This window comes from Lipomyces japonicus (assembly GCF_038497905.1).
Source record: "Lipomyces japonicus strain CBS 7319 unplaced genomic scaffold V1514scaffold_3, whole genome shotgun sequence".
NCBI classification, from domain to species: Eukaryota; Fungi; Ascomycota; class Lipomycetes; order Lipomycetales; family Lipomycetaceae; genus Lipomyces; species Lipomyces japonicus.
This window is the reverse complement of record NW_027117815.1, coordinates 60,192-85,411: the sequence shown is the minus strand read 5'-3', so window position 1 is coordinate 85,411 and position 25,220 is coordinate 60,192. Positions and strand designations below refer to the sequence as shown.

The window sequence follows — 25,220 nt, the reverse complement described above, 5'->3', positions numbered from 1 at the left end:
TGATTACCCGGACCAGACGCGTTTAATTTTTTTTACGAACGCGTTTAAAGAAAGCGCAAGTGAAGACTTGTATAAACAAGTTTTTTTTGTTTGATTCAATCTAGTTACATTTCTACTGTACAACAAAAAAAACTCAGTTAAACTTCTCAGGCCAGACTTGCTTTACCAAAGTCTTCTTGTTTACTGCGATGAAATTAATAAATTAGATTTTTTTTTTCAAACTTGAATGTTTTGTGCTTACCTTTGCCCATCTGGTTTCTTGGGATTTTGTCCAAAATTTTCCGCTCCTTTGGAATCTTGTAGCCTGTTAATCTGGATTTTAATTGTGTCTTGAGATGCAGGTATTCGATTGGTTCGTGACCGTCAGCCATGACGATGACCACTGCCACTGACTGACCCCATTCCTCGCTCGGCAGTCCCACGACCGCGCATTCCTGAATGCCTTCGAGCGACAAAATCTCTCGCTCGATTTCAAGAGCGGAAATTTTTTCTCCTCCTGACTTGATGATATCCATAGATTCGCGACCTTTGATCCACCATCTTGCCTGAGAGTCAACACCGGCAATATCCCCAGTCTTGAACCATCGTTGACCGGCCTGATCGGTGACGAACGATGCGTCGCTGGCTTCTTTCTTTCGCCAATATTCCTTAAAAATCGTAGGACCTGAAAGTTCAATCTCACCCAGCACGTGGTCTTCGCCACTTGGACGTTCAACGAAAAAAGTTTCTGACTCCCATCCGACTGAAGAGTAAAGTACGTCGCCGGTATCCTTATCAACAAGCCTGGCATGGACGCCAGGCAAAGGCTTACCCACGCTTCCGCTAGTACGGTCTTCTTCCTTAAGAGGCTGTGACAATGCCATTCCAACTTCAGTCATACCATATCTCTCCAGCAACTGCGGATGACCACCCGAAATCTGACGCCATCCCTCGCGAAGAGGGTCAGGCAATGCTGCCGAACCACACATAGCTAAGTGAAGAGTTTTGCCAATCGAAGCTGTTACCTCTGTTTGCTTGTCCTCAGGCAGCGTGCGGTATAGGGTGGACAGCCTGGAGTAAACGGTCGGCACGGCCGTGTAAATTGTAATTTCGGGAGCAGACTCATCCTCATGAGCCAACAAGTTCAAAACCGGTCCAGCAGCAAAAGGAAAATGGAAAACAATGGTCGCGCCCACGGAAAGCGGTACCAAGAGCGCATTAAGAATTCCATGAATGTGATGAAGTGGCAACGTATGAAGAAGAGTATCCGTCGATGCCACTTGCCAGGCCTTGACAAGTGACGAAGCTTGAGCGTTAAGAGTAGCGTTTGGAATTACCACTCCCTTTGGATTCCCCGATGTGCCCGAAGTGTAAAGGATTATGCCGCCGGAGGCTTCAATGGCCATCGTGCCGGACTCAATTGACACGTCAGTATCAATTTCGGGTAACACGACATCTTCGTAAATGACAAACTCTCTGTCAGCGACAATTAATTGCAATTTGTCCTTAAACCGTTCCGTCGTGAGCACGGCACTGACATCTGCGTCGTTAAGCTGGTAGCTAATTTCTGGCAAGGTATGAGACGTGCACAACGGAACCGCAATCGTGTCTGGCAGGGAAACCGCAGCCAGCAAAGTAACCAAAAATTGATAAGAATTTTCACCCATGATGGCAATACGCTTGCCAGTACCTGGAATTGACTTGCCGCCAGTATTTTCAAGCACTGACCGCCATCGGGCAACGTCCCTCAGAAGAGAACCATACGTGAACGACTTGCGAGACGAATTATGAATCACGGCGGTCTTGTCTTGCGGATGACTTGCAATCTTGGCAAGAATGGGAATATTTGGTAACAAAACCATGTTTTTTCTCAATGATGAATTGATTGAGTGTTGAAAACGAATAACCCGCAAAATTGTCGGCCTGGCTCGAACTGACAGCATCTCGGCATCGAAGCGTTGTGGTTGGTTGGTTGGGAATTCAGGGGAGGATTTCAAGCGCACAGTTCTTATCTTCAACCCGGGGCCTGCCGTCAAGCTGCAGTTGCCAATAAGTCCATAAAACTTGGATCAGCAGCTACTTGCAATAAATTATAGGTAATAATATATTAACTAGACAATAACCATGGAAACTGCACGCCATAAAAACAACCTTCCCCCCAAAGAAACCATCTGTAAATGCAGCGAAAAAATAGGAAAGTGCAAGTAATTAAAAAAGACTTTAAATATACTTGAAAAAAAAAAAAATTAAACCTCCACCACACAAATATACATTAGAAAAAAAATCACTTCACTGATAGTCTGGGCCAAATAGTTCATTTGCAAGCTGCGATTGTTCCATCGGCAGCATGCTTGAAACTAACTCGTCCGAGGATTCTTCCGAACGTGGTCGATCAAGTTCGGGCCCGGGAAAGTAATTTTCTTCATCTCCTGATCCAATCGGACTCTTGCCGAGTCCTCTGTGATTGTCAGGGGTTCCTGAATTACTCTCCGGTGCTGAAGCCGACCGAGATCCGTCATCAAGTTCGGGTTTTGATACACGCTTCGCAGCAGCTGCGGCTAGAGCTGATGGCCGCCTTTGTTGTTGTTGCTGTTGGCCCGATTGACCTGATATGCCCAGGGTTTCCCCAATTTCCTCCGCAGCATCCACGATATATATTTTCAGATTTGCTTGATCCAAGCTAACCGTTTGCAAAACCTCAGAATTCGCATGCTCCATGCTTGAAATCCGGCCAACAAACCATTCTCGTCCTTCCAAAACATGTGATTCATTATTCCGTAATACGCATGTTGGAACACCAGCTTGAAATGCCATCCATGCTCGAGGCCCGCCACCTTCAGAGCTATTCCCTGCCGGTAAGAATAACGCCAGGTCACCAATTTTAAGACTAAAAATAAAATTAGAAAACTTTTTGTTTTGATTCTTGCAATCAGTTATCTTTTACCTTTTAAATGCAATCTTCTCTGTCGCCTCTTTCTTTGACTTTCGAGATTTTTCTCGGTATAGTCGTGCCATCTTGTGCCACTTTTTTGCAACATATTCGGCATCATGAACTCGTTGTCGGACGAGCTCATTAAACGCATCAAAATCAAACGCGATTGCATCTATATACTTCATGTATCGATCCGCTTCCGCCGTTGATTTGTCAAGCTGGTTATTCTCCTTATCTTCTGCAATATCCATCCAGTATAAAACTTCGACATCTGCTATTGAACTCAGCGTCGTGTCCGGGCTTGAAATCGAAGTTTTCCGTAAATGCTTTTCTCTTTCCTTTTCAGGCAAAATCTTGTAAAGTGCTTCATCCATAGCCTGATGGTTGAATATTAAATTATTTCCCGAATATATAATATCTAAAGAATCCATCAACTGTCTGGATCGCCGGTAATACGTATATAAACGTTGCGTCAAGTCGCGAGCTTTGATCGAGCGCGAGTCGTATTGTCGGGTTAGGTCCTTAAGTGCAGCTTTGGCTTGGGCAGACTCGCTTTCTATATCACGCAAACGAATCAAATTGCGCGAATGTTCATCAAACTTTGTTTTCAATGCTCTTTCCACATCATCAGACGTTGGTTCTTTAATGACGCTGTCCGGGGAAATAATGTGCCATATGATATTCAAATTATTGGCCAGTTTTGAGCGTCGTTCACGTTCAATCACCAATTCCAGGATTGCCTTGGCCCTTTCATCTTCCAATTCCCCCATGCGCGATTTAAGCTCGTTGAGCTCGGTCTCACTATCAGACAATTGTTTTTGTAATTTTTCTTTTTTCAGATTGGCAACTTCTTCTGCCTGTAAAAGCTTCTCGTTCATCTCGCGGACCGTTACAGTCAGCTCGGTTGTGGATGAATTCTGTTTCATCTTCAGATTCTGTTCACGTTCGTGACGTAAGAGCTCACGTAGTCCTCGGATCTCGGTATCCAATGATGCTTTCATGTGTTCCAAATCTTGTTCTCTAAACTGGTGTTGCTCGAGCGTACGTTCAAGATTAGCAATCACTCCTTCGCGGTCAATCCGATTATGTTCAAGCTCTTGTTCTTCTTCCTCAAACGCATACAATCTAGAATTTAATTCAGAAATCTCATCACGCAGTAATTTCCGTTCACCTTGAAATTCTGATTCTTGCTGCGCCAAATTGGCAAGTAAATCTTGCTTAATCACTTCAACTTCTCGCATGTTATGTTCAGCTTCAGCAAGCTGGGTTTGTAACTTTGCCGATCGCTGCTTCTCCTTGTCAAAAGCGGTTCGAGCCTGTTGCAGTTCGGATTTGGAATCGTTCACGATATTAGACAACGCACCGCCAACATCTGATGTCAATCGAAGGGCTAGATCTGGTGAATTGCCCAGACGTGATTGCTCTACCAATATGGCAGACTGTTGTTGAGATAACGAACCAGCAGCTGCCGACCTATATGGCGGGCCTTGACTAGAAATAAAGCCAGTTCCATTGGCAAACGGAATTCGGACCTGCCGATGCAATATGTCTTCCAATCTTCTAATTCTAGACTCATAACTGCGAACTTTCTCTTGAAGCTTCTTGTTCTCTTTCAATAGTTGTTTATCATTATTACCATTATTACCATTATTATCATTATCATTATCATTATCATTATTATTGTTATCATTATTATTATTGTTATTGATATTATCAGCTGACGTAGATGTTAAAAGCATACTGCTTCTAATGTGTTCAGTGAAGCTTCCGGACTTGAATAATCTTTCTCTTCTTTTCTCGACACCAGACGATTTCCCTTTCGAGTAGCCAATGCTATATATTTCTTTTAGCATTTCTCCAAGTTGACTAACTAAAAATTCAGTGCCAGGCAAGCGCTGCAAAGACACAATCAAGAACTGGACGTCTTCACGGGTCACATCAACAGTAGTTTCTTCCTTTGAACTGAGAAGATTTAGTTCCACGGCGGCCAAACTGCTGCCTCCATTTTGTAGACTGTATATGCTGTTCATACTAGTCGTCGCACTTGTATGATTAACACTACTGCTCGTAATAGTTTGTTGAAAAGATTCAAGGTTTCCTCCAAACCTCTTTAGCCATTTTGTACGTCGTTTTTGTTCATCTGCTTTCCAAGTTGCAAATTCTTCAGCGACTTCGCCGGTAAGGATCGTGATTCTATCGTTCCATTCGATCCTACGAATGCATTCAATCAAAAGAGATCCGTATATTAAAGGTAACGAATCCATCTGCTTCAAAAGATTGAGCGAATTTTGAGTATTCTCCATTTCTCGCTCTACAGAAGCAAGGTCAGGACGAATAGGTGACGCACGAGATTGAACTAGGGACAATGTGTGAAGAAGCTTAAGAGAAGATACTTGTACGTCTTGCTTGCGAGACAGTGCTGTGCGGTTCATTTCCCAGATGTCACTTACTGCACTCGACATTGTCGACAAATATTCCCTTTGATGTAGCATCGCCATTCGGGCTATAGATCGCATGCTTGCTGGAGTATAGGGAAGCGAAGCAACGTAATCAGCATCTAAAATGAAAAAAAATTAATACAAAACCCCTGTTGAACTGAAACAGAACTAAATAAAAATAAAAAAAAAACCTTTTTCGAGTTTTTTTGCAATAGCCAATAAATCTTCTAATGCGGACGGTGCAGAATCAAAATCATGAACAAGCCTAACTTCTACATCATTCCATGCATCAATATCATATTTCAATGAATCGCTGTCTTCCGAAACTTTATCAAAAACAAATTTGATATCACGAATGCGATTACGAATGTTTTCATTATTTGCACTCAAATCAGCTTGTGCTTGGCGAATTTTGCCATGATCAATCCAGGCGGCCAAGATGCCACCTCCAAAACTGTCAGCGACCGGAAGGTCATTTAGTCTGGCCAGCGAGACTTGCCAGTCGGTTGAGGCAAACTCTTGAGTTACGATAACCGCGTTATTGACCACGTCCTTAAATGACTTGCCGATATTATCCAGATGCTGAGTCAAATGGGTCATGGCAACGCCAACCGATTTCCTAATGACTTGAATCTCCGCCACTGCGGTCCGAAGCGCAGAATTTAATGATTCTGCACGGACAGCTAGTCCATTAGACCATTGACGTCTCTTATTGAACAACTCAACCAATTCCTCTTGAGTTGGTTTAGGGTTAATGATGTTGGGGATTGGTTGAATGTTCAACGGAATTAGGGGGCTCTGTGTCGATGGTGGGGTAGGACTGGGATGAGCTAGTAAAGATTTATCAAAAGTATAAACTTCAGTCTATGCATAATTGTTAGTTCATGAACATTAAGTTACTAGAAGATTAATGAGCCGGCTGGGCTTACCTCATGCGTGATGTTCGCTAAGCGTAGTTGAGTGGCACGCGAAGTCATCAATATTTGTTGAGCGCTGGTTATGGCCAGCTGTTTGGCCACAGCATCCCTAAACTCTTGCAAACTAATACAACAAAACAAATTAGAAACAATAAAAGATAAGGGAAAAAAAACATATTGTGTAGAAAAAAATGTCTCCTCACCTTAGGAACTGATCAGCGTCGAGGTCCACCTGCCTGCCCGAGTGCGCATTATAAACCCGTAACGACATTTAAAACATCAGACTAAAAAAATTATATGCGATTCCTTCTGTCGAAAACCAAGTTAAATCAATAAAAAGGAACAAATATCAAAAAAAAAAGGAATGGCGATCGTGGAATACAGGGTGACGTTCTCGTTCACGTGGATTGACCCAACCACCACGGGTAAAACCCCAACCAAAACGTGTACGATAAAGAAGCCAGAAATTTATTCCTTCAAGCCTGTTCACCGATCAATTTTATTAAAAAAAACAAAATCGGCAGCCTTGTTTTCAGGTTCTAGCAGTGTGACAACAAATGGCTTCCTGATGCGATGACGACGATAATGTAATGTTCTCGCATCGGCTTGACAGCCGTTGTAATCAGTTATGTAATAACTTAGTTAGAATTTGAAAGTTTAATTCAATCTAACTTTTAGAGCCTTTTTGTTAGAATCCTCAAAAAGTATATATGTAGTTACAGAAATAAAGTTATACACATGCAATTTGAAATTTATTCCGCAGAAGCACAAACATCAAAACTTGAGGCATACTCAAGACAGTGTTTTTACAAGCATTTGGCACAGGCGCAAAGCCAAACTAGTTACATGTTATTTTCGTGACGATACAGGTTCACCATACGAAAGCCTCACATTGTGAAGGGTTTACAGCATTCGATGCAGCGATTAATGAAACTGTGTTTGCTACGGGAACATTGTTGGACATAATTGCTGATAATCCAGCTTCGGGCTGATCATTCTGGAGCGGCCGGAACCCATTCCACTTATCCTTGTCGGGTTTACCTGATTCAAGCTGATGAATTAAAAGGGCCTCAAACCTGACAAGGATAGGTGGATTTAGCTTTTATGTCTGAAAATTTTCCCGTAACGAATACAGTTTCATTTGTAGCGGGTTTACTGTAGTTATGTGACCCAGACGAGGAACAAAAGAATCATTTAGTAAATGTTAGAACAATCATCACCTGCGAGAGTTCATAGGTGGCTGGTGCTCAGACTGGTACGGTTACTGCCTTAGACAAATTTTAATGTTGGCGCAACTTCGAATCATGTTGCAGACCAAGGAATGGATCTCAGCCGTGATGAACAAAAATAAAGTAAACCACGTAATCCATATATTCTAATAAAGAAAATAATATAAATTATTGATTAATCAATTACAAGTGACAAAAAAATTGATTACCAGGCCGCACTCAAGTTAAGATCCAAAACTTCAACTAATTCATCTGATGTTGAATTTTGGTCTTCACTGTTTGTTGTGAAAAAAGGCACAACCACGTGACCAATAACTGATTCAATCAATCCGTTCACCACGTCTTTGAGTTCTTCTCCAGTTTGAGCAAAATCAGGATAAGCATTAACTTCAAGAATGGACGTTGTCAAATCAGAATCAATTAGGAAATCTACTCCGTATATCTCAAACGCGTTTGGTAATGGCTGCAGGAATGTTAGCATCGCAACCCAAGAAAATGGAGGTACACACATATATTTTATATATATGTAGCGTTAAAAAACTTTGCTGGTATCTTACCTGAAAGTGCAGACGGCCCAAGTCAACAACGGCCTTAAACGTCTCGCCAGTGACGTCACAGATTTGCTTCCAAACAGCATCTTTATCAAACCCTTGTAAATTCCAAAATCTCCTTACCGAACCTTCGTCCTGGAGATTACCTTGCAAGCACGTATTCGTAAGGTGTACTTCCAAATCATGGTTTTCTTCACTAGGTGGAGCATAGTCTTTTAACGCAAACAGTGCCAGCATGTCCTTGTAAACATATACTTTCAATGCTCCTACCGCAACAACGTAAGTCCTAACGTGAAACTTCCTGTTACCATACTGCTCTAATACCAAAGGGTTGCCAATGTATTTCTGAATTAAAAACTGTCGCATTACTGAGGTAACAACCCCGTCGCTAAAACTTTTGACTTGATTTTCCTTCCCGTCTTCATCGTCGTCGTTGTCGTCCTCTTCATCGTCTTCGTCTGACTCATCATTCTCAAACGAATCAAAAATTTCTTGCAATTCCTCCAAGGTATGAAAGATTCTAATCCCTTGGCCTCTATCACTCATTGCCGGTTTTAAAATCCACCACGACTTTTCTTCCAACAATTGGTCCCTAAACTCATATATCTCATCCAACATCTCGTCAAGATACTCGGCATAATCCAGTTCCAATTCATATGACTCTGGAAAATGTTTACCCAAAATCGTATTTGGATGCTTAACTCTATAGTTTGCAACACTATGCGCTAAGTAGTTCTTCCGTATCAGTGCTTTCCTAAACACCCACAGTCAATATTTGTTCAAATATAAACACGCGAACACTAATACCTACCTATATATGTAAGAACAAGCTAAATAATGGTTTGAGTCAGAAACCAGTCTCTCGAAATTAAGATCTTCGTAATCCGCATAATGAAACACGTTTTCGCCGGCTTCATCCTGCACGGCAGGATCTTGTGGATCATATACGATCCTGACGTTTGGTAACTTTTGCAGATTGGATACCAAGATAGGATATAAGTATGATGATTTTGGATAAGATAAAAATGCTGTAAACTCAGACTTAGTTTTCGGCAACCTATTTCGGTCTAGGTAAGAAAAAAAAACATTGAATTTACACAGGATAAAAAAACATCAATTCTATGGTTACATCTATACGTTTCCTCATGCACTGTATACAAAGTCTCGAATTATGATGAAACAGAAAGAGTGAACAAATGACTTACAGTTCAATAAATCCTTTATACTGCGGGACTCCTTGAAAATTCGCCTTTAACGGAGTAACACTTTAATTTTTTTAAAAAAAGATTCATTAGCTTCGAAGACCAAACCTGTCGCAAATGACTTACCTAATAAATCCTTCAATAAGTGCCCAACCATCGTTATCTTCTGGTTCCTGGGTAACTTCTTGATTAACCTTGGCCAGGTTCGGCATCCATTTAAACTGAAGTCTTCCATCCTGATCTAGATTCGGTTCAAGCCGATCGGTTATTTCTATTGGTTCTCCAGTCTTTGATGTTAAAACTGTATCTTCAGTATATTCAAACGCACTCCCCCATCGGTTGTCTAAAATATGGGTAAACTTGGCCTTGCTGTCGTCTGTGGTGTTAGCGTTGAGTGGCACATTGACACTGTATAAGTCAACACTATTGTCGCTTGGCCAGTTCTCATAAAGATGCTTGATGTATTTAACCGACACCCTGCATGCTGTTTCAATCTGTTCTTGAACTAATGTTCTTGTGTTGTACGCAAACGATAGACCAATCGATTTCACTCCACACTATATCAATCATTTAGATCATGTTTACATTTTTTTTGTTAAGGGAAAAAACATACCAGTGCACCTTCCATGGCAGCTCCAACAGTACCACTTGACAAAATAAACAATGCGGTCGAATTGCGACCAAAGTTTGGACCTGAAATTACAAGATCAACCGGGCCCTTGTCCTGAAACAAATGATGAAGTCCGATCTGTGTGCACGTAGCAGGCGTACCGTCTAGCAGCACCCATTCATCACTGTTGACATTGTCCTTTCGTTTTAAATAAGGACCCTCGTAGTTATAGCTCGGCGTTGGATCTGGACTGATGAAGCTGGCACTTATAGTTTTGCCAACAAAATGTGCCTTGCCAATCCATGATCTATTAAACAAAATGTCAAAAATCAATGACCATGTCAAATTATTCCTTCCATTTGACCGGCTTCTTACTTTTGACTATCCGGAAGTGCAACACTAACTTTCCAGTTAGTGTGCTTCTTTATTGCTTCAACCAGATATGTGACAAATGGTGATTCTGCCTTGCTGGGAGGTCCGTCGTCATTCGTTATCTACAGAAAAAAAAAAAAATAAATACCAACCGCGATAGTAATTTTTTATCAAGTTCGCACTTACTAGTACATGCATCTTGAGTGGCTTGTGATTTTTTGTAGATCGTTTATTATAGGTAATAGAATGTACAGTAATTGATTAATTCAAAATAACTTATCTAGACAACACAAAACGCGAAGATCAAATTGCAACTTTAAAATTTGTAGCCTTGAACAATTTTGGTAAACATTCGTCAGGACCTTGATTGTTTCAGTCTTGAATGCCAAACCTGCAATTGCGTGACCGACAAGGTCGTATACATTACAACACAAAGTACTCAATATAAATGTACAAGTGATACATTGCCATGGAAATTACAAAAAGTCAACGTTGTGAATTTAATGTTTAGTCAATATAACAAGATTTGGATTGGAAAGACAAAAAAAGAATAAAATAATGAAAAAACAAAAACAAAAACAAAAACAAATGCCCATAAACCACCTCTCCAAAATGAAACCCTCCGCAATAATGTTAACTACAAAAAAAAAAAAAAAAAGAATAAATCTGGCCAAATAAACGGACAAAAACACTCAAAAGAATATTTTCCTCGACCAAAAAGCGGTGACTGACAAGGCTAAAAAATAAAAGAAAAAATAATGATGCAATCAAAAAATTAAAATAAATGCAATCTCTGCATGCGTACTTAATGCTAGATGCTTGCATCATCCATTCAACTATACACAATGCTGTTTCGTGATGTTCCACGCCGACGGAAAAAATCCATGACTTTCTTTGCCGGTCCAGTTCCAGTTTGCCCTCGGCTATTGGCAGGCACGTTTAAGTTTTTAGACGCAACCGATTTATTCGACTTGGAAGACTGGGCGACTCTTTGTTGGGCACGAACAACTTCTGGCGACGCAGCCGACGGCTTCTCCAAAGCAATAATCGGTTTCTGTTCAACCGGTTCAGCAGCATTCGACTTCTTATCAGAAGTTGAAGACTTATTGGACGTGTATGAAAGAATGCTATAACGCTTGCGAGCTTCTGTCCGAGGTGTTGGCAAAACTGATGATGCCGGCCCTGCAGGGCTGTTTGTACCATTCGACGACGTTCCTAAAATCCTACCCAAAAACCTCTCTGCACCATAGCTAATGCTTGAAGCATTTCGCCGATGGCCCTTCTCAGATAGTCGCGGTTTGGAGTTCCGCGCAGAAGCAGTGGCAGTATCAGTCGTGGTTGATATAATAGTAGCTGGAGCTGTGGGATTAGAGGCAAGTGATTGGTCAGTATTAATACTAGTAGCAGAAGTAGCTCTACTATTAATAACCTTGCCATCAGGTCCTGCTTGAACGTTCGAATGACCCGACGCTGCCCCTGCCAAAGACGACGACTGCGCCGAGACATACATGCTATATGGTCGGTCTCTCTTCCTATTCGCAGCAATTGCATCCTCGATCCTCGATGTAACCGAAGAACTAGTAGTGGATGATTCTGAACGGACATGGTTTGATGAAGTTAATTCCCTGCGTTCCGGTCGCGCGTATTCGAACGTACTAGGACGAGCCTTTCTAGCAGGTATTGGTAGACGGGAAGCATCAGAGGTGGCACGATGCGGCGATGATAAGTTTTCCTTGATCGCAGACCTGGTAGATTCAGATCTTGCAATTTTTGTTGACATTGACCGATTCTGACTTTTCTTGGGAGGAGACGGCAATAGAAACTCTTCTTCCTCCTCATTAATGGTTTCTGGTACAGTAGTCGAAACTACTGAAGCTTCCGAAGCTTCCGATGCTTCTGATGCATCTGCAGAGACGACTGCGATACCGTCTTCACTAATCGATTCTATATTGCGTAAAGAAGATGATAACAGTGGCTGCCTCAATCGCTCCGGTACGCGAGGCGTGATCGTAGAAGGCTTGGTATATTCCAACTGAACCGTGTGCCGTTTTTCTTGCTTGGTTGCAACAGTTGAAATTGCAACTTGATTCAGTTTATCTTGCACGTTGCTAAGATCACTTAGCTCAGAGTTTGCACGGCTACTATTTTGATATGACCTATGCTTATCAACTGCTGACACTGCAACCGACCGTTGACGAAAGTCACGCTCGGCAGGTTGTCTTGTGTTGCCTACCCGGACGCTAGCCGATCGACCCAAGGCGGGATGGGCTAATGACTGATTGCTATCTCTAAACGTACGCGCATGACGGTCTGGACTTAGCATATCCTCCCACTGTTTTGGAGAAACTGTTAAGAATTTGGAGTGGGGTAATAACCAGGAATGCGCGCGCACTTCGAGAAGATCAGCGCGCTGGTCCGGATTTGACACAAGAATGCGTCGAAGTAAGTCTCTAGGCATTGGGCCGACATAGTCAGGAAACGTAAGCGGGGTAGTGGTGATGTATTTGTAGAGTTGAGTAATGTTGCTGCCGCTCGGATTTTCAGGGTCGTCATCGAAAGGCAAGTAGCCAGCAAGCATGGCATACAGAATAACACCACAACTCCACACGTCAACTTTCCTTCCAGAATATTTTCCGTCGCTGACTACTAACTCTGGTGCAGCATAGCATGGTGACCCACAGCTAGTACTCATAAAATCCGCTTGCTTTTTTCCCGACAATTGATCATCCGGATTAAACACATTGGCAAACCCAAAATCGGTAATAATAATGTTCTTGTGCTTATCAAGTAACAAGTTTTCTAATTTGAGATCTCGATGAACAATGCCCTTGGAGTGCAAGTAATCGACTCCGGAGACGAGTTGAGCAAACAATCTGCATGCTGAGCTATCTCGTAAATACTTGTGAGCCAAAATGTGATCAAAAAGTTCACCGCCAGAGGCATATTCTAACACAATGCCGATATATTTCTCATTTTGAATAATTTCTTGAAGGCGAACGATATTGGGATGCCTCAGATGTCTAAGTACGATAATCTCGCGCTGAAATTTTGCTTCTTGACTTGATTTGGGAGGAATATTTTCTTTTTTAATAAGCTTCACGGCAACCTATAACACCAAAGTTAATAGAAAGCACATCAATCAGTTTTCAAGCATCCATACTTCAGAGGCATTTCTGCCGTCTCGTCTCCAGCCGAGCTTGACCTTGCCAAATTCACCTTCTCCCAAGGTCGAGCCTAGCATGTAATTTCCAAACCGCACAGCCTCTCTACCAATGGACTGTAGATCAGAGACTATAGGGGCATCGGAATATGTTGTTGGTGCAGTATGAAGTGGTGGCAACGGCGCTGTGCGCTGTGCTGGGATTGCCATTTGTGCTAGTTCTAAAACTATGTTAATACCAAGCCTGCCATAATAATCTGATAAAAAATAAACCCCATTAAGCAGATCTTACCCAAGTCCCTACAAATAATATAGATTTAACAAAGAAAAATAATATTTGACTTGGCCGAAATGAAAAGTACGAAATATAGCGAGTGGCGCGTCTCTATGATGATCCACGGTAACTAACTATATATAAAAACACCTAATTAGTAACCCAGTTCACGAATCTAAGTAACCCATATTCAAGATCCACTGCAAGCATATTAAACACTGACGTGACAAGGACAATAAGATACCACAAGGATCAAAAGACAAGGAGGCGAAGGTAAAAAAAAAACAGCGGACGTGACCGTTGAAAATTACGGCACAAACAAAATAATTTTTTTTAATTACGTTATTGATATAGTCGAATAGTTCCCAAAAAGCTCTAGATCCAATAAACAAAAACGAACAGTCAAGGGAAAGAAAGCCAGTTCGGTGCCTTGAACGTGGTTGTTTACGTATTGATTGTTGGCCCCTCGAGGACGTGAAAACGCTGTGCGACATGAAAGCAGCCCTAGCCCTAGCCCTCCCAGAGCAGAGCGCAAGCACAAAAAACGCGTCAATCACGCGTCCCGGCGCATTGTATTCTTCATGGGCTTCTTTGGTTGCCAAAGTACAGTCCGACTTTCACAATGTATATATCAATGAATCTGTTTTATGTAATATTGAATACCCATACACAGTGATGCTTAGTTATTGGTGTCAAACAGCATTTGGCGCGCAATGGCCGACATTTTCGCCGATCATTTGTTGCCCTTGTGTCGCATCATGTCTGTTTTCATGCCCAAAACTGGGGAACTGAGGCGATCCTGATGACCATCTTTTGAAAATCGCGATGATTATTTATTTATATCCCAAATTTATACCTCGGCTGCTTTTATCTTAGCTTGCCTGTTACTGGCAGATCAGCCAGCCAACAGGGGATTTTCAATAAAAATGCATTATCTTTGGTGAAATGTTTATAAGCTCTTTCGAGCTCACTTTAAATGTTTTTTTCAGCTTTTTTTAAATTTTATCTTCTACTCCTTCTTTTTTTCTTCTTTCGTTAAATATACAAGTTATCCTCTTAAGCACCTTCTTACTTTCAGTTATGCGTTATTCAAAAGTTTTAACCCCGGCCATCGTGGCCTTTGTTTGCGCGTCAACCGCTGCTGCTGCCTCTATTGATATTCCTCTTGATCAGCTTAAAGAAATCGTTCCCGAACGGTTGGGAAAGAGGGATGATCCAGTACCGCCGCACCAAAGTCATCCCGACCCTCGTGAACACAGAACAGATAATCGTCGTGAACACAAAACAGATGATAGACGTGAGCACAGAACAGATGATGGACGTGAGCACAGAACAGATGATGGACGTGAACACAGAACAGATGATCGCCGTGAACACAGAACAGAGCCAAGGCACGACCAGAGAACCACGGAGTCTAAACGGGAAACAAAGACGGAGACTTCGCGTGAGCCGCCCAAAACGACGTCTGAAAAGCGCACCACCGAAAGACGCACGTCCAAGTCCACTGAGACCAAAACCGAGTCGTCTCGTGAGCCAAAGACGACCAGTTCGGAGAAGAGAACCAGTTCGGAGAAGACTACTGAGACGAAGACTACTGAGAGGAAGACTACTGAGACAAAGACTACTGAGAGGAAGACTACTGAGACTAAGACTACTGAGGCTAAGACTACTGAGACTAAGTCCACGGAGACCAGAAGGGAATCTGAAACGAGTACAGAGAAGCGCACGTCTGAGGAGCCGACTCAGTCCAAGACTGAGATTAGTTCAACCACGCCGATTGTGCCTCCGCCGAATACAACTCTGACAACCACAATCCCAGCGAGAAACACCACCATAACCTCAGTTATCGTTAAGACCTCAACCATCCCGGTGGTTCCCATTATTCCTACATCTAATTTGACCACAACCGCAATTTTTCCGGTAAGGAACACCACTTTGGCCTCTGTGATTATTGAGACATCTACTGTCGAAACGCCAGTCACTGTTCAGACTCCGGCCACTGTCGAAACGCCAGTCACTGTTCAGACTCCGGCCACTGTTCAAACGCCAGCCACTGTTCAAACGCCAGCCACTGTTCAAACGCCAGCCACTGTTCAAACACCTGCAACCGTTCAGACTCAAGCTACTGCTGAGACTGCGGTCACTGTTCAAACGGCGATAGCTTCAATCAGTTCTTCAATTCCCAGCTCGGAAGTTATTCAGCCCAGCCAGTTTCCAATTCCATTTGAAGGTGACGCCAGTTATAACAAGGTAATTGGTATTTATTCATCAATTTCTTTGGCTGCTTTGTTTGCTTTAATCATGGGAGTCAATTAAATCAATGATTAAACTTGCGTGGAGTTTGAGTTTTTTTCTGTTTTGTGGGTTTTTTTTTTCAATATTTTTTTCAGTATTTTGAGTGATGCTTGCGTTAGCCTGCCAGTTTGTTTATGAAACTATAATAATTTTGTTTTTATTTTTCTATTGGTTTGCTCCTTTTCGTTTTTTTCTATTAATTTATGTTATAAATGTTTTGGATTTAATTAGTTTTGATTCGTTTTTGCTTTAGATAATTGAATCTTTATATATAATGTTATTGCTAAGTAATATACTAATATCTTATATAAAAAAACGATTAAAGCCATCGAATGTTGCCTCTGAAATTTCACAAATATAATTGGTCCCAAATATTGTTTGTAAAGTACGGCCGTACAAATAAATGTGCGGCTCATCGTCATGACTCAAATTTATTTCTAAATGCCCGTGACAAAAATTCACCTCGGGTTATTGCTGAAAGATCTGCAGCTGTTTACTGACGGCAAAGCTGGTCATTCAAATTTATTTGTCAATTAGGTTTTAAAAACCCTTTTTTAAATATCGTGTTTGAGAAAAAGGCAAAAAATAAGGGAAGGGAAAATTACCGAGATTAACGTGTTGAAGATTGATTATGTCTGGCATTCGAGTATGCATTCCTCGGCTGGCTCGCGGAATTCACAGATCCAGTTTAACTGGACAAGTCCAACGATTATTTAAAAGTCAGGTTCAGGTTAGGTTTTTTAGAACATCGATTTTCAGAAAAAATTCGGAAAACGAAAACGATGCGGCACTTAATGAGCCACGAGAGGTCGACGAGGCCGATGTTGTAATTGTCGGCGGTGGTCCGGCTGGGCTTGCGGCAGCTATTCGTCTGAAGCAGTTAGAGCAAGAGAAAGGGAATGAAATTCGGGTAGTACTTCTGGAAAAGGCAGCAGATATTGGCGCACATACATTGTCAGGAGCAGTGATTGAGCCACGAGCTCTGAATGAGCTTCTGCCTGACTGGCTTGATAATCCGCCTCCAACGCTGACCGCAGTGAAATCAGAAAGCCTCAAGTTTTTAACTTCCAAATACGCAATTCCATTACCTGAGCCACCACAGATGCACAACAAGGGCAATTACATTGCCAGTTTAAGCGAGGTTGTCAAATGGTTAGCAGAAAAGGCAGAAGAACTTGGAGTTGAGGTTTATCCTGGATTTTCGGTTAATGAGTTGCTATACGATCATTCTGGGGCGGTCACGGGTATTGCCACAAATGATATGGGAATTTCAAAATCAGGTGCTCCTAAGGATAATTTCCAACGGGGCATGGAATTTAGAGCTAAAGTCACGTTACTTGCAGAAGGTTGTCACGGATCCTTAACTAAAGGAGTGGTCAAAAAGTACGATTTGCGGAAAGATAGTGATTTGCAAACGTATGGGTTGGGTATCAAGGAAGTTTGGGAAGTGCCAGAGCATAAATGGGAGGAAGGCAAGGTTTTGCACACGATGGGCTGGCCATTGTCGAAAAACATTTATGGAGGAGGATTTATGTACCATTTTGGGGACCGGCTGGTCTCAGTTGGTTTGGTGGTTGGTCTCGATTATGCGAATCCGTACATTTCACCATTTAAGGAATTTCAACACATGAAACATCATCCGGTTTATGCTGATGTGCTGAGTGATGGAAAATGTATTTCATATGGCGCACGTGCATTGAACGAAGGTGGATTTCAATCCATTCCCAAACTGATTTTTCCCGGTGGCGCACTTATTGGCTGCTCGGCCGGGTTTGTGAACGTGCCTAAAATCAAAGGAACCCATACCGCCATGAAGTCTGGCATGCTGGCGGCTGAAAGTGCGTATGATGCGATTACAAGCAACACGTCGAATGATTCGCCCGTTGCGCTGTATGGCTACGAGGATAAGTTTAAAAAATCATGGATTTACGACGAGTTGTACGAGGTGCGAAATGTGCGACCTTCATTTGAAACCCGATTAGGATTGTGGGGTGGCGTTGCATATTCCGGCTTGGATACGCTAATATTGAAGGGCCGGACGCCGTGGACATTTCATTACAAGCACTCGGACGCGGCTGCAACTCAAGATGCATCGAAATTTACGCCAGTTGATTATCCCAAGCCGGATGGCAAGCTCAGCTTTGATATCTTGACTTCAGTGGCACGAACTGGAACAATGCATGATGAGGATGAGCCTATTCATTTGAAAGTTAAGGACTGGGACGCCCATACGAAGGCTGCGTTCCCAAAGTATCAAGGAGTTGAAAACCGATTTTGCCCAGCAGGCGTATATGAATACGTTCCTGACGACTCCAAGGAACTTGGAGTCAGGTTTCAAATTAATTCGCAGAACTGCATTCATTGCAAGACCTGTGATATTAAGGTACCGACGCAGGATATTGACTGGAAGTGCCCTGAAGGTGGAGACGGGCCGAAGTACACCCTCAGTAAGTGGATTGACTTTAATTTATATCTTTACAGTGACTAACTCAATCGCTCAGCTTAAAATGTTTTATTTCAGTTCACATCATCATCACCATCATCATCACATATATAGTTCTATAAAATTTTATTAAAAAAAAAAAAACATATATATATATATAAGTGTAGTCACATCTCACCGGGTCACAATGTGACAACACCACGCGTATATGTGAGTACGATAGCCAGGCAATACCGTGCTGACAAGTGCGCGTCGGCCGCCATCGCTGTTTATTCATTAAGAAACTCAAGTAATCGTCACCAAAACCGTCTTTTTGGTCGCATCCCATAACCATTCAACAGCTTGCCGTATTGTTGCACGTTTCTAACGGTTGGCTCGAAATTTTTTTTTTTTCTACTTCAAACAGACCATAGTTTTGCCAGCGTTGTTGTGCCAATTTTGTTCGCTTGCAAAGTTGGCATTTCGGTAATTTTGCACTCGGCCCGCAGGCACCTCGATCAACCAGGTTAAAATTTCTTGGATCTCGTGTCTGACAGCACAATCACCGACGTTCGACTACCACAAACAATTTTTTTTTCCGGTTTTGTTTTTATCTTGTTGTTTGCAGTTTGGTTCGGTTCACATTGAGAGTTGGTTTCTATTTTTCAATTTTTTTTTCCCCAGCCATAAAAGAAAGCTTGACGTTGAGTAAGCGTGCCGAATCAGCTTTAGTTCTGTTCCGTGCGTTTAACCTGTCAGCTTTCTATTACTGGATTTTCGCTTTCTGTTCTGCTATTTAAGGTTAGTGTTAGTGTTAGTGCTTGTGTTTGTGTAGCGCTTGTTAGATACATGTGCAAGCCGGACCTGTTAGCTGGGTTATGCAGTGGGACTGGGCTTCAGTGGATCATGCATATGCAAGCCTTCTCGTCGTCGCACATTTTAGTGTTTTTTGTTTGTGTTATTATGGTTACTAACGTATTGAAGCAGACGAGTTTTCGCCGCCAACCATGGCAGCGAGCCTATCTGCAACAGCACCGCTGCCGAGCGCTACCATAGATTCACTATCCAGTCAAACACAGCCCTTATCTTATCCATCGACATTGAACTCACAAACAACTTCAAGCAGTGGCAAGAAGAAAAAGAAAAAACGCAAAGGAGGTGGGAACGGAAGCGTTACTGCAACTGTCGCGGTTAATGGAGACGCCGACGTGACCCAGATTACCGATGATGCCCCACCATCAGTTCACAGTCAACAGTCGGATTTTGATCATATTTCGGAGGAACATATTCAAGTCATTGCGAAAAAGTCAAAAAAGAAGAAGAAAAAGAAAAATACTGTAATAATTGGTGACCAGGGTGAACCTAATTCCAATAATCACCATAATCACGACAACAGCGCTATTAATAACAATAATAACAGCAATATCAACACAAAACTTACTGACAGGATATGGAATACAAATACAAACGAAGAAAGAGAAAGGATAAAAGATTTTTGGCTTAGTTTGGGAGAAGACGAACGCCGAAGTCTGGTCAAGGTAGAGAAGGAAGCGGTGCTGCGGAAAATGAAAGAACAGCAGAAGCATAGTTGTAGTTGTTCTGTTTGCGGCCGGAAACGTAATGCAATTGAGGAGGAACTGGAAGTGCTTTATGATGCGTATTATGAAGAGCTCGAACAATATGCAAACCAGCAACAAAAGTACGGACCGATACCTCCTCCTCAACTTCGACATCCATATCAAGCTGCCCTTGAGGCGTCGCGCCATCACCTTGGTCATGATCATCATCACCATCATCACCACCATCGACTACGTGAACTACCGGAAGATGAAGACGAAGACGATTATGACGATGATGACTTTTCAGATCCTGACCAACCTCCAGAGCTTTTAAATCATGACATTTCACACGATTTTTTTAATTTTGGCAACTCGCTAACCGTTCAAGGTGGCATTCTAACCGTGGCTGATGATTTATTGAAAAACGATGGCAAGAAATTCATAGAAATGATGGAACAACTAGCCGAGCGACGGATGGCTCGGGAAGAGAAAGCGTTGGCCGCCACGGAGTTCGAAGACGATGAAGAATACGATGACGAAGATGAGGAAGAAGACGATGAAGACTACGATGACGAGGAAGATGATGACGTTGTGAGTGATTGCCTAACAGTTTACAAACTTTTTTTTTTCAGAAGGATAATAGCTAATATGACAAAATTAAAAAGGATTCCATGAGCGAAGAACAGCGAATGGAGGAAGGACGTCGAATGTTCCAAATATTTGCAGCTCGGATGTTTGAACAACGTGTGTTGACTGCGTACAAGGAGAAAGTAGCTCAAGAACGGCAACGCAAGCTTCTGGAAGAATTGGACGAAGAAAATCGAGTTCAAGAAGAACGAGAACAGAAAAAAGCCAAGGAAAAGGAAAAGAAAAAGGACAAAAAGCGGCAACAGAAGCAAGCTAAGGAAGAAGAACGGTTGCGGAAGGAAGCTGAAAAAGCTGCCGAGGAAGCTGCCATTCGAGCTGATCAATTTCGCAAAAACGAAGAAGCCAGAAAGAAACGTGAAGATCAAAGGTTGAAAAAAGAAGCCGAAAAGCGAGCCCAAGATGAAGAACGGTTGCGAAAGGAACTGGAAAGGCAAAAACGTTTGCAAGAAGAACGAGAACGAGAAGCTGAAAAGGAACGCCGGCGCAAGGATAAGGAAGAAAAAGAGCGCAAGAAAAAAGAAGAGCAAGCCAATAAGGAAAAAGAATTACGGTTACAACGTGAAAGAGAAGAACAAGAACGTAAGGCCGCTTTACTGGCTGCGGAGCGGATACGGAAAGAGGAACAAGAAAAGCTTGATCGGGAGAATCATATTAGAGAAATCGAATCAAAGGAACGAGAGGCTCGAGCACATAAAGAGGCATTGCATAGAGAGGTGTATGCTAAGCGTTTGCAGGTTCAGCAACAGCAGATCCATCAACAACAACCACATCAACAACAACAACAGCACCAGCATCATCATCCACATCCACAACTACAACAACAGCTACATCATCCACAGCAACATTTGCAATCACAGATATCGCTAAAGCATGCAAACCAAATGATTCCCCAACGGGCAGTACCACCAATTGTTCAGCCACCACCGGGAACGTTTGTGTCAGCTCCTAGCCAGGAACAGTCATTAAAGCAGGGATCGTTTTTGACGACGCCTAATGGAACAATGGCATCACCTCAACCTCAATCAGCATTTTCTCCACTCATCCCGCCTCCCCAAGTTTCTCGATCTCAGCAACAGCAACAGCAACAGCAACGGATTTCATCCCAACCTGCACCTGTTGGACCTAACGGAACTGCATCGACTGGTGAATCATTAGGCTCAAATCCATTAATAAATCGACTCGGTCTTGGTGAGATTGCGCAGTCAGTTTCTTCGTCATCACCGCCAATTTCTTTGGCAGCGTTGTATAACGGACAAGCACAATCACAGTACCGTGGGTTTTCTTCGCCCATAATGTCAAACGGGTTCTCCGGTTCACCAGCACCTCCCGGGCGCCTTCCTTCATATGCTCAAGTGCCCGCACCGGTACCGGCTCAGCAACCACCGTCAGCGACACCCACTCAAGCAGTAGCGGTATTGGCGTTCCCATCGTTTGCTCAAGCACCAGGTACACGAACGCCGATGGTACTGGGTGGCAATGGGTCGTCACCGGTGATCACATCTGCCGAGCCGAGCACGCCGTTGTCTGCGGCATTGTCGCTTTCGCCGAAGGGCAGGATCTTGCAACCAATTCAACGGCCAGCTAGCAATGCTTCCAAATCTGATGATTTACACGTCTCGTCATCGTCATCATCTGATGAAGTGCCAATAATGGGTTCAAGAGCATTGGTGGAAGATGATGATGACGATCCGTTGGCGGAAGCGATTGGATATTATCAACCGATCGCGCGGCATGCGTTGCCGGTTGTGGCAACCCAGCCAAGCCTGTCAGCACCAATAACAGCAGGCTCGGTTCCGGTGATCGCATCTGTTTCGGCGGGCACGATCGGTGGTGGCAGAGGCCTGTTTGGTGGCGGGCAGTCCAGTTTTTTCCCGGATCCAATCGGCGGCGAAAAGGAACATGCGTCGTCGTCATCATCAGTTCCGGTGGCACATCCGGCCGGGTTGTTTGACAATACTTGGAACATCGGAATCAGTATTGGTTCTGCATCCCAGAACGTTCCGACATCACCATGGTTAAATGGTAAGTAACAACGTTTGAAAATATATATATTTAGATGAATATTGTTATTAAACGTAATGTTAGGATGGAGCGAACGGAAGAAATGAACATGAATAGAAAATACTTGCATTGTCGGCTGTCTTTTAATTTTTTATCATTACATGTTGCTTTCTATGTTATATAGTGGTCTTCTTTTTATATGTTTTTTTTGTATTCGAATCGGATGAATGTCGATATTGTGGATACCTGCATTTAAGTTTGAAATTTGTTTTTGTTTTTTGTTTTTTAATTGTGTTAAAGATTGAGTGTGTTTTTGTTTTTGTTTTTGTTTTTGTTTATTTTATTTATTTATTTGTTTTTTTTTATTATCATATACAACAACATTATAAACATTTTTGCTAATAATATTTTGAACTGTAGCTTGATGATAAAGTGGGAGTTGAATGGAAATTAACAAGGCTTTACAAATTTTATTTATATACAACTAGTAAATTATAGAACCATGTATGCACAATTATTTTTGCGGTGCCGTCCAGCTATGATCCCAAGCAATTTTTGGAGGCGTGTGGGTCGGGATTCTGTATTCGAGCGGGAACCGAACCGAGACCTCGCGCGTTTTCGATTGAGCAAATAATTCGGGCGAGATTTTTAAAAGTTCATCGTTGGCATCTTTTATGGCGGCGTATTGTTTTTCCAATTCGACCTGTCGGGATTCGCGAACCTGGCGCCGGTGCAGTTGAAACGCGCGATGGATCGTGGCATGCTTGAGTTGATCCTCGTATGATAATTTCAACCGGCGAGGCTGTTTCCGTGTTCGAGTGACCAAGCCAAAAAGTGAAACTATGCAAGTCTTGATTAGCTCATGTGGCTCTTTAAAAAAAAATAGCACGAGTGAGATTTGGAGGGGTGGGAAGGAAGAGGATGGGCAAAAAAGAAAAAAAAAATATCAAAAGACTTACTTAATCGTTGTTTGGCAGCCACGTTAACGCCGGTAGCGGTTCGCTTGCCGCGAGTAAAAACCGTAGATTGCACAGACGTGCTTGCCCGCTTTAATATTAAAGGCTTGAAAACAGACAGCAAACTCATGATTTGAACGTTGTTTGTGAAAGGAGGTTTGGTTTGAATATTTACGGGTTGAAAAGTGCTCGGGCAATGAAATTTTGGGCGTAGCACACGTGCACGCCAGGGTGACACAACTTGAATTACAGAGACTCAATTAAGCCATTAATTAAACCTGACGCTTTTTACGAGACAACTTTATCGGCTCCATATGCTTTCGTGGCATAATGGCCATCAATAACAATCAGGTCTTGAGGTCTGTAGTCTTTTGTTCCTTTCAAATAGGTGTCGATAATGTTTTTTGTTCCCAGAGCGTATCTTTCCTGGGCATCGATCGACGTTCCGGAAATGTGCGGAGTCATGGCGTTGCCGCCGCCATATGGGTTCCTCATTGACCGCCAAACGTGATTTGCCGGTGCAGGTTGCGGGAACCAAACATCGCCGCCGTAACCTCCCAATTGGCCGGATTCGAGCGCATCGGCCACGTCTTGCTTGACGCAGATTGCGCCGCGAGAAGTGTTCACGAGCCATGCGCCCGGCTTAAACTTGTCCAGCAGGTCCTTGTTGATCAAGCCCTTGGTGGATTCGTAAAGCGGGCAGTTCACGGTCACGACATCAGCCTGCGCCACCATGTCTTCAAGCTTTTCGACCCTGCGCACGTCAAGCGCTATTTCAACATCGTATGGCAATGCCTGGTAGTCATAGTATAACAACTCATAGGGGTCGAACGCTTGCAGGCGGCGGAGCACGTGCTGGCCGATGCGACCGCACCCGATCGTGGCAATGACCTTGCCTTCGAGATCAAACGAGTTTTTTGCCGCAGCGCCAACGTCCCACTCGTTGTTTACGATTTGTTCGTGCGCGGGGATAAAATTGCGAACCAGCTATTTTGAACCGGTTTTTCGTGTTAATTGAAATCGTTTGAAAAAAAAAAAAAAAAAATTTCCATACGACAAGGATAGTTAGAAGCACGTGCTCAGCGACAGAAACCACGTTTGACCCGGTCACTTCTGCCACGGTGATTTTGTACTCATTGGCAGCGTCAAGATCGATATGGTCCGAACCAACTCCGGCCGTGACAAGAAGCTTGAGCTTCTTGGCCTTTGCTATACGTTCACGGCTGATATATCCAGGATGGAACGGGGTTGTGATTACGATTTCGGCGTCGACGATTTCCCGGTCAAGCACCGAATCGGGGCCTTCCTTGTCATCAGTGACCACGTATGTATGGCCCTGTGCTTCAAGCCATTGACGAATTCCGAGTTCGCTTTCGACCGAGCCGAGCAGACAGGGTTCGTCATTGACAGGCCGGCCGGCCTTGTATAGAACTGCGAGGACTTTACCCATGGTTTGGAAAAAAAAAGAATATGTGAGTTTGAACTGTTGACAGGATTAAAAAGAAAAGCAAAGACGGTTTACTGTTGGCAACAAAGTAAGCATTAATTTCAGCAACGGGAGCACATATATATATATATTCATGTATATGAATATGAACCATGTTTATACCCATTGAGCGGCGGGGAACAGGAAAATTCCTTGTCTGCAAGTGATGAATTTAATTTTTTATTTTTA

At 42.9% G+C, this 25,220-nt stretch overlaps 9 protein-coding genes across 9 annotated transcripts; 3 read left to right on the top strand and 6 right to left on the bottom strand.

Annotated features, from left to right (window-relative positions):
* Positions 1 to 133: 133 nt before the first annotated feature.
* V1514DRAFT_345883 (uncharacterized protein) lies at positions 134 to 1,841 on the bottom strand (the record flags this gene model as incomplete). Its single annotated transcript, XM_066929244.1, has 2 exons — positions 134 to 183; positions 242 to 1,841. 2 exons carry the CDS (start codon positions 1,839 to 1,841, stop codon positions 134 to 136), a joined length of 1,650 nt encoding a protein of 549 aa, XP_066785664.1.
* A 223-nt stretch (positions 1,842 to 2,064) lies between these two features.
* Positions 2,065 to 6,839, bottom strand: V1514DRAFT_324438 (uncharacterized protein). The gene is made up of 5 exons (XM_066926421.1): positions 6,470 to 6,839; positions 6,279 to 6,390; positions 5,541 to 6,213; positions 2,924 to 5,468; positions 2,065 to 2,866 (listed from the first exon to the last, which is right to left on the bottom strand). Exons 1-5 carry the CDS (start codon positions 6,535 to 6,537, stop codon positions 2,269 to 2,271), a joined length of 3,996 nt encoding a protein of 1,331 aa, XP_066785663.1. The 5' UTR covers positions 6,538 to 6,839; the 3' UTR covers positions 2,065 to 2,268.
* Positions 6,840 to 7,636: 797 nt separating this feature from the next.
* On the bottom strand, positions 7,637 to 10,853 carry V1514DRAFT_324436 (tubulin-tyrosine ligase family-domain-containing protein; the record flags this gene model as incomplete). Its single annotated transcript, XM_066926420.1, has 8 exons — positions 10,417 to 10,853; positions 10,234 to 10,352; positions 9,862 to 10,165; positions 9,375 to 9,805; positions 9,252 to 9,311; positions 8,858 to 9,103; positions 8,053 to 8,800; positions 7,637 to 7,958 (listed from the first exon to the last, which is right to left on the bottom strand). Coding segments are annotated over exons 1-8 (2,111 nt in total), but the record flags the coding sequence as incomplete, so codon positions are not given.
* Positions 10,854 to 11,062: 209 nt separating this feature from the next.
* On the bottom strand, positions 11,063 to 13,600 carry V1514DRAFT_317633 (kinase-like domain-containing protein; the record flags this gene model as incomplete). Its single annotated transcript, XM_066925850.1, has 2 exons — positions 11,063 to 13,336; positions 13,391 to 13,600. The coding sequence occupies 2 exons, from the start codon at positions 13,598 to 13,600 to the stop codon at positions 11,063 to 11,065; spliced, it is 2,484 nt and encodes an 827-aa protein (XP_066785661.1).
* Positions 13,601 to 14,451: 851 nt separating this feature from the next.
* On the top strand, positions 14,452 to 16,138 carry V1514DRAFT_115150 (uncharacterized protein). Its single transcript, XM_066924407.1, has one exon. The coding sequence runs from the start codon at positions 14,745 to 14,747 to the stop codon at positions 15,978 to 15,980; it is 1,236 nt and encodes a 411-aa protein (XP_066785660.1). The 5' UTR covers positions 14,452 to 14,744; the 3' UTR covers positions 15,981 to 16,138.
* A 270-nt stretch (positions 16,139 to 16,408) lies between these two features.
* Positions 16,409 to 18,546, top strand: V1514DRAFT_324426 (uncharacterized protein). The gene is made up of 2 exons (XM_066926419.1): positions 16,409 to 18,406; positions 18,461 to 18,546. Exons 1-2 carry the CDS (start codon positions 16,591 to 16,593, stop codon positions 18,463 to 18,465), a joined length of 1,821 nt encoding a protein of 606 aa, XP_066785659.1. The 5' UTR covers positions 16,409 to 16,590; the 3' UTR covers positions 18,466 to 18,546.
* Positions 18,547 to 18,969: 423 nt separating this feature from the next.
* V1514DRAFT_115021 (salt tolerance down-regulator-domain-containing protein) lies at positions 18,970 to 23,070 on the top strand. Its single transcript, XM_066924406.1, has 4 exons — positions 18,970 to 19,182; positions 19,369 to 20,531; positions 20,606 to 22,610; positions 22,674 to 23,070. Exons 2-4 carry the CDS (start codon positions 19,389 to 19,391, stop codon positions 22,694 to 22,696), a joined length of 3,171 nt encoding a protein of 1,056 aa, XP_066785658.1. The 5' UTR covers positions 18,970 to 19,182; positions 19,369 to 19,388; the 3' UTR covers positions 22,697 to 23,070.
* V1514DRAFT_288369 (mitochondrial 54S ribosomal protein mL40) lies at positions 22,917 to 23,708 on the bottom strand. Its single transcript, XM_066925248.1, has 2 exons — positions 23,549 to 23,708; positions 22,917 to 23,429 (listed from the first exon to the last, which is right to left on the bottom strand). Exons 1-2 carry the CDS (start codon positions 23,673 to 23,675, stop codon positions 23,104 to 23,106), a joined length of 453 nt encoding a protein of 150 aa, XP_066785657.1. The 5' UTR covers positions 23,676 to 23,708; the 3' UTR covers positions 22,917 to 23,103.
* Positions 23,709 to 23,823: 115 nt separating this feature from the next.
* On the bottom strand, positions 23,824 to 24,995 carry V1514DRAFT_358160 (uncharacterized protein; the record flags this gene model as incomplete). The annotated part of the gene is made up of 2 exons (XM_066929670.1): positions 23,824 to 24,532; positions 24,600 to 24,995. 2 exons carry the CDS (start codon positions 24,993 to 24,995, stop codon positions 23,834 to 23,836), a joined length of 1,095 nt encoding a protein of 364 aa, XP_066785656.1. The 3' UTR covers positions 23,824 to 23,833.
* Between the last annotated feature and the right edge of the window lie 225 nt (positions 24,996 to 25,220).